We start from the raw sequence: 10874 nt of genomic DNA, 5'->3' as shown, positions 1-10874 counted from the left end.
GTCATTTAAGGAATGAGGCAATTTAGTGTATCCTCTTCTGTCTTCCTGACTCAGCCTTTCATTTCCAGGGAACTCCGTGTTCCAGATGCAGGCACTGCTGCCTCTGTCTCTCTCCCTCCAGAGGTTTTTTGTTTGTTTTTGTAATATCCCCAGAGGAAAATCACAATACACTAAATATTTAAGTTATCACTATGGTTTGGTATTTGATCATTTAATTATCAAAATGAAGATATTAAAGTAATTTGAGATCCATCTCTATTACAGAACGCATTTGCATTTAATTAGAAAAAAGTCTAAAATCCAAACAAGCCAGTTGCTATCAAGTTGATTCCTACTCAGAGCGACTGTATAGGATAGAGCAGAAGTGGCCCGTAGGGTTTCCAAGGCTGTGGCTTTTAAGGAAGCAACCTCCCAGCCCTTTCCCCAGTGGGGTAGTTGTGCCATCAAGCCACTGGCCCTTCAGTTAGCAGTTCAGCATTTAACTCCTGTGCCAGCAGTCAGGGAGTTATACAAAATCCAAGTACACAGCCATTTTAGATATACTAAAAACCACAACTAACTTTGCTAAACTAGGAAACTAATAACAAACAAGTATCTGGTTGAAAGGGAACAATAAGGAAAATACTAAAGTAATAACAAGGTAGAAACCAAACCTGAGAAGTTTTCTACAACACTAAACAAAAGAAATGTATGCTATCTCTTAAAGTGTGTCTAAATGCCAAACCCACATCATGCAAAATGGAAGGAGAGAAAAGTGCTGACTTTGAGAGAGTACAACCCCGAACACCGTCAAACTTCACCACCTGACTTCTCTTTTTACCGCACCCTAGTTTGTCTTGATCTAAAACCTAATCCTTAGGCTCATTTTCTATCCAACAATATGTGTTAGTGCCACATCTCTACACCCTAAGTTCAATGTAGAAAAAGGCAAGTCAGAAGAGTGAAACTGCAAATATCCTGACTCCTCTATCCCCAAGAAATTATCACCGAGATAAAAGTTTTCACCTCTCACTGTAAATAAAAACTTCAAGTTGACACATCTATCTCCTACCAGGCTTTCTCACAGCTTTACAAAGGCTCTGGTCAATGCTGAAATGTGAACTGAAGTCTTCAATGAGCTGCACAGCTCCCATCAGGTTGCACGGTTGGAACAAGGTCTGACACTTGGGTTTGTACTGATGGTGAAAGGTAACAGAGTTTTGAGCAAATATTTCCAATTCTTTCTGGGGAAAAACAAGACAAAAAGAACACAATTTTAGCAGTCCATAGCCTATGAGTGAGAAACACTCCTTCCTCTTACTGAAAAAAATAAGTAAAAATATCATAAAGTATTTCACAATGAAGTCTGCTCTTTTGCAGAGTCCTCAGATATTCAGAGATTGATTGTCATGCACCTATTTATGTACATATGTAAACACACATATATACATATATAATTTGTTTTTCTTAAACAATCCACACAGAGAAATATAAACCAATTCAACAATTCCTGTTTATATCTTCCAGTAACACTGATTACACCGAGTTGTACAGCCATCCTCTTACTCTATTTTTCTTTTTTCATCTTCCTTTTATAAGTTGTTCCTCCTCATTAACATAAAATTTACTGTTCTTGAAAATTCTTATCTAGGTAGATTCCTTCATTATCATCTTCTTCCTCTCCTCCTACTTTATCATTCATATCAAAAACCAACCTGTACTGTACTGTACCAAGTAAAATATCATCTTTTATGATCTGTCCTAATTCACTGTACCTGCACCAGAATGGTCAGTGAGCCAAGTGAAGCAGCTCTCTGGTTCTGCATGCTCTCTTCTCCTGTTCGCTCTACTTTGTGTTTGATTTAAATGTTTTGTCAGATCTTTTCTAGATTTCCATTTGAGTTGCTGTTGTCAATTTGATCCCATATAAACAGTTTCTAAAACAACAAAAGTTCAAGGTACACATTTTTTTAATGAAGCTAAACTATACTTTTGTTTTCATATGATTGCAGGAGATATATTTAGTGTATTCGATGTTTTAAAATGTTCTGAGTCTAGTTTCTTTTTTTTTTTTGAAGATAGTATTATTTTTATTATCCTCACAAATAGAGAAGGAAGTCACCAAGAAAATAAAAAAATTCACCCTTCACTGAACCACACACATGGAAATTTAATGAGATTGCAAGTTAAGGCTTCTCTTGTGTTTTCAGTTCTAAACCTGGAGTTAGAGAAAATGTTCAGTTAGTTGTCAGTAATTACAGACCACATCTAGGTTCCTTTATAAAGGAATCTGGGAATCTCAAACTTGCATTCCTGCATGATAACCACTGCTGGTGCAGAGAAGCAACTCTGCCCTTTAAGGGATGTGCCCCTCCAGTTTATCACAGTTCTTACCTGGCCCATTTCACTCAGATTTATTATTTCCTGGCTCTAGAAACCATTTGAGTTTGCAACCTTGTGTACACTACCATCATTAAGGGTCTTAATCTATAGAAGTAGGAAGTACCACCTTTAACAAGTGTTGACTGCATTTTATGGAGGTGGAAATTATTGTCCTTAACCTGGATACTAAGTACATATAGGCTCATTCTCAGGATTCCTTTCTGCTGCTATCACAGACAGAAATCATTTCAGAGTTTAAGGAGTGGGGTCACAAAGGGCCAGACTAGGTGCCTCAGCCTCCTACTAGCTACAAACCATATGACAAGGAAAAGATATGTGAAGTTTCCCAGTAACTTCAACTGTTAATATCAGAGTCTCAAGGAAGGAAGAATACACTTTAAGGTAGTTAATGGAAAGCAGAGATAATCATCTTAGTCCAATTCAACTCTAATTTAGTTTGTTCTGAGTCTAGTTTCAAGAGTTCAGCCAGCCTTCATCACTCCAAAAAATCCTCATTCCATTAAGATTGAAATTCTGTTCTGTTTTTCCTGTCTTCTAATCAGGTTTCTTCATTCTTGTTCTATTCTCAGACTGAATGTTGTTCAGTCTTCATGTATACATTTAGTTTTACTGTAACTAATCAACTTGTATACTCTTAATGTTTAAAACTGAGTATCATCTTTTCTTTCCAATGGAAAAAACCACAAAATTTTACAAGAAAAAGGAAGAAAACTGAAATTCTGTTGTTGTTATGTGCCATTCGGTCACTTGGGACTCACACAAACCAATGCATGATAGCTCTGAACCTGTCCTATCCTGAACCAATCTCATTGTCTCTGACACATCTACCCCATTCCCAGTTACTGTGTCAATCCATCTCCTCCAGGCTCCTTGCCTCTTGTTCTGTTCCTCTATCCTTCAGAGCATGATGTCCTTCTCTAAGGCTGGTTCCTCAGGGAATACATGTTCAAAATATTTCAGATGTAGCTTTAAACTCTTTGTTTCTAAGAAGCAACTTGATTTCACCCTCTCCAGGATAGATCTGTTTTTTTCTTGTCAGTCCATGGTATGTTCAACACTCTTCTCCAGCACCACAACTCAAAGGCATCAATTCTTTTGTCATCCTTAGTCACTGTACAGCTCTGATGCATAACAAGTAACTGTGAAGACTATGGACGGAATCAGGTGCATTTTAGTCTCTACATTGACACTGTTGCTCTTTTGCACTGCGGAGTGTCCCCTGATAGTAGGATTTCCCTAATGCAATTCGTCTTCTGATTTCCTGGCTACTGGTGCCAAGAGTTTTGATTATGGAGCTAAGCAAGTCGAAACTGTTAACAACTTCAATCTCTTCTCCATCTATTATGTGCTGCCAACTGGCCCAGTGGTGAGAATCTTTATCTTCTTGAGAGAATGTCAATTCCAAATAAGATTCTGCACGTTCTGCTAATTCTCACATCAAGTGGCATGGCTCAAGTCATCATTAGAAGAGAATTTTATTTTAATGTCATCTTGAGGGATAAAATAAGTGTCATCTTGAACCACAAGGATATCCATGAAACATCACAATTAAACATGCCGAAGAAAAAGCTATGCTGCCCAAAATGCCTACTTCACATCTCAAACCCACCCTTGGCTGACATTCTATAACCCAAAGTTTTTCTTCTATTTTAAACAAGATCAAGCAGACAGACATATGTTGGTAAATGCTACCTATCCATATTCAAAAAGAGACACAGTATATTCTTTGAGCCCAAGATGGAAAGAAAGGGAGAAAAGCTAGAATCCTGTGCACTACTACATAGGGGCCTAACACACTCCAGCTTCCAGCAGAGTAAAGAGAGAAGGTACATGAATTGGTGCTGTCTTGATTCCACAATTTTTGTAGATACAAGAAGGGACAAAAATAACCTGGAACAGAACGCAGTAGAGGTTCATTTCCCACTGTATTCTGCTCAAAGTTATTTTTTCAAAAATTAAGAGAACAAGGGTGTAAAAGGAGAGAAAAGATACTTCAAGGACCAGACAACTGAGCACAATAAGGGGGGGAGGGATCCAGACAAGACTGTAACTTGCTCCTAGGGACTGTAGAACATTAAAAATGCTGGCAGTCCATCAGTGTTCTTAGTCATCTTTTCCTTCATCTCCCCCTTCTTCCTCTCCTTCATCAATATCCTCCAAACCTTTTTCATCATCATCATCATCATCATCTTCCTCTCCTCTTTCTTTATCATTCATATTGGGAACCAAACAGTACTGTAAAATATCTGGCCAAATACTACCTTTTATGACCTGTCCTAATTCATCTGCACCTGAATCAGAACGGTCAGTGAACCAAGTGAAGCAGCTCTCTAATTTTTTTAATATTTAAATTTTTTATTATTATTATTTTGTGTGTACCGTCAAATCGGATCTGACTGGTACAGGAGGAGATTGTCCCTCCTTCTCCAGCAAAGAATCTGGTGGATTCAAACAGCTCAGCTCTGGGATTGCAGTGCAGCTTCTTGCCACTAGGCCACCAGACCTCGCCACCTCTCTAGTTTTTCACTCTGTCTTCTTCCGCTGGCTTTATTCTACATTTTTAGTTGAGCATTTTGTCAAGTTTTTCTAGATTTCCATGTGATTTCAGATGATTCTGAGGATGGATCATCACTGTCATTCAAATAAAATTCTTTGGAGAGTATGTTCTTTTCAATATAAGGACTTTCATCAAAATAAAAATCTATTCTGGACAGAAGGCAGCGAGGCTCGCCTATGATGGTGAAGCTGGATGAGGCAGATGAAGCGGTATTGCAGAGCCCTATGGCAGCCGAACAGCAGAAAGCACAGTTCATGGCACAGGTGCATCATTTCACGGAACTGTGCTGAGATAAGGTGTAGAAAAGCTGCTTCAAGACTCTTGCACTGAAAATTGCCTCTCCTGCTGTTGTGGACTGCTTCATGGAAACCACCCTTGCCAGCACCAGTCAGTTTGCCTAGATTGTACAGAAAGGAGAGCAATGGGCCATCTGCTGGGAACATAACAGAAGCACAAAAGACTTGTTATTAAAATGTCAACAGAGTATGGATGTCATACCACTGTTGAGTAAACATCAGGCGGTTACCAAGCCTTTTGGTGCTAAAAAGTAATAGATGAAATGTGTAAAAAACAAAGGTCAAATTTATTTGAAATTCAGAAATTCCAGATTGTACACTATATAAATGTGAATTCTAAAAAAAAAAAATATATTCTAGTAACTTAGTATCTTCAAATTCTCTCGCTTCAACTCTGGTCAGATAAATGCAGCACCTCTTCATCCTCCTCCCTGAGCAATGAAGACACTTGCGGATGGTTGACAAATACTGTTACTCAAAAATTTGGGATTCTGGCAATCAATTCTTACCTCTTCTCAAAGATCGGTTGGTGGAGTTACATTTCTGTTCTACTTTCAAAATAACACTGGCTTGTTCATCAAGTCTATTTCATCAGTATGTTCAATTAATTGTTTCCTTCTATTCTTTTTCTCTGCTGTTATTTTTTCTGTTTGCTTAGGTTTTAGGTTTGTTTGGGGTTTTTTTCCCCTCTCTCTATATTGTTCTTTTTCTCCCTTTGGGAAGTTCATAGAGGCCCATGTTTCCTGCAGCCAACGTTTTTTCATTTGTGGCAAGAGTGAAGACTGGCATTTCAGGGCCATACTGCAAGTAAAGTCCAAGAACCAGAAAAATTAAATATGTGCCTGGAAAATGTTTCTTCCTCACTCTTTTGGATGGATGGTCTAGCTCCTTAGCTAGACTCAATGTGCTCAAGAATAAGGGCTTTTTTCCCCCTTCCACGTCTTTTAGATTCCCTGAATAATAAATAGAACAAGGTATACTTCAAGATCCTCTGAACAAAATAGGAGGTGAATATGCACTGTTGACTACTAAGGAATCTTGAAGTTACTACTCAACTCCAAAAAGACTTACCCAAGAAGCATGGGATATTACATGTTATAAAATCTGGAGCTCATTTTTAAATTTCATAATTAAAAATACTCCAAAATACTTCAAAATGTCACGAGCAAAATGAATTCTTTATACAAAACACTGGCATTAAGCTTAATGAATAAACACAAAGTTCAACATCTATAGTAAGAATAATAGTACCAAATATTTAAAAAGTCAGAGTGGCCCTAAAAATGGAAACAGAGGATCTAATTTTTAAAAAGTAAAAGGGATAGTTAGATACATTCTCTGCTTTTTTCACTTGAGTAGGTTATTGTGTGCCAACTAGTTTGAAATGACACATAGCTAACCCTCCAACAGGTTTTCAGAGGCAGTAAATAGCACGGAAGGAGACTGTCCATCCTTCTCCTCTGGAACAAATGGTGAATTTTAACTACATGCCTTTGGGATTACAGTGTAGCTTCTTACTACTAGGACACCAGAGCTTCCTTTCACTGGAATAAATAATTTATTGAGGTTGTTAAAAATTACAGCTTGCACAGTCCACCATCAACACTCTTGGCACCAGCAGTCAAGAAATCAAAAGATGAACTGCACTGGGAAAATCTGCTGTCAGAGACCTCTCCAAAGCACTAAGAAGCAATGATGTCAGTCTAGAGAACAAGGTGCACATGATCCAGGTTATAGTCTTCAGAATTATTTGCTACGCATGACTAAGGATGAGAGAAAAAGAATTGATGCCTTTGAGTTGTGGTACTGCAAAAGAGTCCTGAACATAACATGGACCACCAAGAAAATAAGTAAGTCTGTCTTGGAGAGAGTGAAACCAAGTTTCTCCTTGGAGGCTAGGATTTTGAAGCTCTGTCTCATATGTTTTGGGCACATGGCCAGGAGGGACAGGTCCTTGGAAAAGAACATCATGCTCGGAAGGGTGGAGGGACAGCAGAGGAGAGGAAGACCCTTGATGAGATGGATTGATACAGTAACTGGGGCAATGGGGGTAGGTGTGTCACAGTCAGTGAGATTGGCTCAGGATAGGGCAGGCTTCAGAGAGGCTATACATAGGGTCACTATGAGTTGCAGGTGACTAGATGGCCCATAACAACAAAAATAACAACATTCTATTAGAAAATATAGGAAGTCACAGAAAAAAAGTAGACATAGCTTGCATATACGTCCAGGAGGAAAGAATAAATGTATAATATCATGGGTAACTATGAGAAGTGATTGCCAAGCTATAATTTCATACCCAAGTCTTTAGAATTAGTAACATTTAGATTCTTACAAGAAACACTCTTGTGGTACTGGCCTCCGAACTAAGATTAGGGTTGCAGCTGGCTAGAAGGTGGACTTGCGTCAAGAGTTGAACATGCTGGAAAGGGAGAGACAGTAATACAGTGATTTGTTACAATATCATGATTTCAGAAATTCAGATAAAAAATGTCTGCAACTTTATCACATGTTCTGCTTTCTGGAGAAACTGTAAGAATATTGCACAATAACTTAACAGGAATTTCACAGATAGGTTCCCCTGAGCAAAATAATGAAATCAGAGGAAAGGTAACATCTAACTAAGGAGGCAGAGATTATACAGAAGAAAATACTACTTTTCCCAGTAAAAGAGAAAAACTTTCAGAATGGGTAACTAAGAAGTATCTGAAACCTATTATTCTCAATACTATCAGAGTCACATGTATTCTCACCTGACTCACAAGACATGACATAATGACCTCTAAAAGGTCCCAATTGATGTGAAAATCCTTTGGTTCATGGTTCTAATAGTTATTAAAACATATGTTGTTGTTATGTGCCATCGAGTTGCTTGCAACTCATAGCGACCCTATGAACAACAGCCCTAAACCCTGCTCTATCCTGTGCCAATCGCACTGCCTTCGACACACCCATCCCGATTACCCCAGTCACTGAATCAATCCACCTCATAGAGGGTCTTCCCCTCTTGCACCATCCCTCCACCCTCTCAAGCATGATGTCCCTCTCCAAGGATCTGTCCCTCCTTACATGTCCAAAATATGTCAGAGGAAATATGTCAGACTCCTCTAAGGAGCAGTCGGTTTAACCCTCTTTAGGATGAATCTGTTTGTTTTCTTGTCAGTCCATGGTACATTCAATACTCTTCTCCAGCACCACGGCTCAAAGGCATCAATTCTCCTTCTATCCTCCCTAGTCATCGTCCAACTCTCTGATGCATTAACAAGCAATTGCAAAGAGCATGGCCTGTATCAGACACACCTTAGTCTCCAGAGTGACACCACTGCTCTTCAATTAAAACATATACCTTACATTTTTTTTTTCAAACATCTGGAATGTTACTCATTTTAGTCTCAGAATCAGGCTATGCAGTGATTCAATATTTTTGTTACCAAGAGTCTCACCTGTTGCATCTGCTGTTGGAGTCTCTTCCTCTGTTCTAGATCTAGAATAAGAGTCTTAGGAACTTTTTGACTCCTGGGCTTAACAGGCTCTACATCCTGCTGATGTTTGCCTGAAGATTTCTTCATCTTCAATTGCTCAAGTAGTTCTTTTACTGTACGATGCTGCTCATTTATCAATTTGGGAAATGGCTCTTCAAACCTACTCACAACAGGGAAATGAGTGAACATGAACATTCTCTTGGTTCACAACACATTCACTTCTGCTAATGGCAAAAGACCTAAATAAACTTCATCAACTATTGATACCCAAATTCTGCTATAGCTAGCACTTGAACTTTCAGTCTGATCCAAATCTTTTCTTGAAGTTAATAAACTCAAATAGAATTGTTCTGAATTAGCAACCCCTCCCTATTCTACAGTCATTCCAATAATCAGTATGTAAATAGAGAGAAAATTAAATATCTAGGAAAAGAGCAATATACAGATAAGAAATAGCAACAGAACTAGCAGGAATTTCTCATTCTTACATCATACTAATATCCACATTAGCCAGGGACTTGTCCTTAACCTTGCTATAAAAACTTCTGAAAGTATTTGTTCTTTATCTGTTACTCTCACCCCAAATCTAGTTTCATCTATCTCCTTACTCATTAAGTCTGCTCTACCTTTATTTATTAAAAATTCAAAGATATTTCAGCATGAAGCAAAAAGGAGGAATACAAAAACTAAATTACATAGTAATTTAGACAAATAGAAGTACTCAGAAATGCAAATATTTTCTTACTACTTTCCATGAAAATATTATCTTTTGGCCCTGTGACTCCCCCAAACTTCTTGATCCTATCCTTCCTGGTCTGCCACCCAAAAGAGAACTTTTTAAGGCTGACACAAAAATCCAAATTCCTGAAATGCTAGCCCAAAGGTAAAGGGAGTTCTGGTGGCCCAGTGATAAAAAGCTGTGCTATAATCCCAAAGGCACACAGGTCAAATCTACCAGCTTCTCTGTGGAAGAAGGATGGGCAATGCCCTCGTGTATGAATTATTGCCTCTGAAAACCCACTGGCAGGTCAGTTATGAGTAGGTCCCAACTCAACTGCACAGAACAACAACAACAACATAAAGGCAGACATATGTTGATAATCTAAGCAATCAGGCTAGAGCATGCTCAAGATGGATGACCTGTATTGCATCTAGCAATACTCAGTCAATGCCAACTCACTGAAATCCTCCAATGCTTCTCCAAGGCTATAATTTTTTGTTTATTCAAACAAGAGGAAACTGTTTCATCCTTCTTCCAAAGAGCAGGTGAGTTCAAACTAATGGCATTTTACTTTGCAGACAAACTCTTAACCTACTGTGACACCAGAAATCAGTGCAGTGCTTCATGTGTTAGGCAGCTAATCAAAAGGTGAGCAGTTTGAGTGCACCAGCTGCTCCACAGACGTAAGATAAGCAATATCCTGTAAAGATTTTTAAACCTGATGAAAGTTTGCCATGACTTGGAATCTCTTCAATAGCAATGGGTTTCTTAAACTGTAGCAACAGTGAAGTGGCAGCGACATTTCTCAATACCACAATGGGGATAAAAATTCTATTTCAATCTATTTACTATAGTAGAGGCAAATACAGAGTAAAAATTTAAGATATAAAAAGATTTTTCAGGAGCACTCAACATGTGTGACTTCACCAAGGACCAGACTGTAGATTTTAAGGAAGGAAGCTTCCAGCTGCTTGACCGACAGGTGATGGAAATATCCTGTACAGGCAATGTGGGGACATGAGGAAAGCCCTGGAACAGAACACCAACGCTGAGGTGCTCAAGGTCCTGGGAAACCCTAAGAGTGAGGAGATGAATATGAAGGTGCTGGATTTGGAGCACTTCCTGCCCATACTGTAGACTGTGGCCAGGAACAAGGATCAGAACACCCACGAGGACTATGCTGAAGGCCTCTGGGAGTTTGACAAGGAAGGGAACAGCCCTGTCATGGGTGCTGATATCCAGCATGTCCTTGTCACACTGGGTGAAAAGATAACAGAGGAAGAAGTAAAGATGCTGGTGGCAGAGCAGGTGGACATCAGTGATTGTATCAACTATGAAGAACTCATCTGTGTGGTGCTGAACGGCTGAGGGAAGCCCTTCCTGTGCCCTCAGATTCCTGTTCCTTTTCCTGTGTGAGTCAGTATGGAGCCCTGAAG

The 10874-nt window shown here is 39.0% G+C and overlaps 1 protein-coding gene and 1 pseudogene across 1 annotated transcript in view; one reads left to right on the top strand and one right to left on the bottom strand.

Annotated features, from left to right (window-relative positions):
• LOC102859486 (GON-4-like protein-like) overlaps nt 1–10874 on the bottom strand; it is a 44167-nt gene that overhangs the window by 29941 nt on the left and 3352 nt on the right. The window contains exons 3-5 of the mRNA XM_006895914.1: nt 8679–8877; nt 7571–7657; nt 1052–1223 (exon numbers count right to left, since the gene is read on the bottom strand). Of these exons, the coding sequence (XP_006895976.1) occupies nt 1052–1223; nt 7571–7657; nt 8679–8877 (458 nt within the window). The remainder of the gene's footprint in view (nt 1–1051; nt 1224–7570; nt 7658–8678; nt 8878–10874) is intronic.
• LOC102870320 lies at nt 10352–10806 on the top strand (annotated as a pseudogene).

Source organism: Elephantulus edwardii, unplaced genomic scaffold (assembly GCF_000299155.1).
Source record: "Elephantulus edwardii isolate Elephantulus edwardi_28Jun2011 unplaced genomic scaffold, EleEdw1.0 scaffold00176, whole genome shotgun sequence".
In the NCBI taxonomy this organism is placed as follows: domain Eukaryota; kingdom Metazoa; phylum Chordata; class Mammalia; order Macroscelidea; family Macroscelididae; genus Elephantulus; species Elephantulus edwardii.
This window is presented reverse-complemented; position numbering and strand designations above follow the sequence as displayed.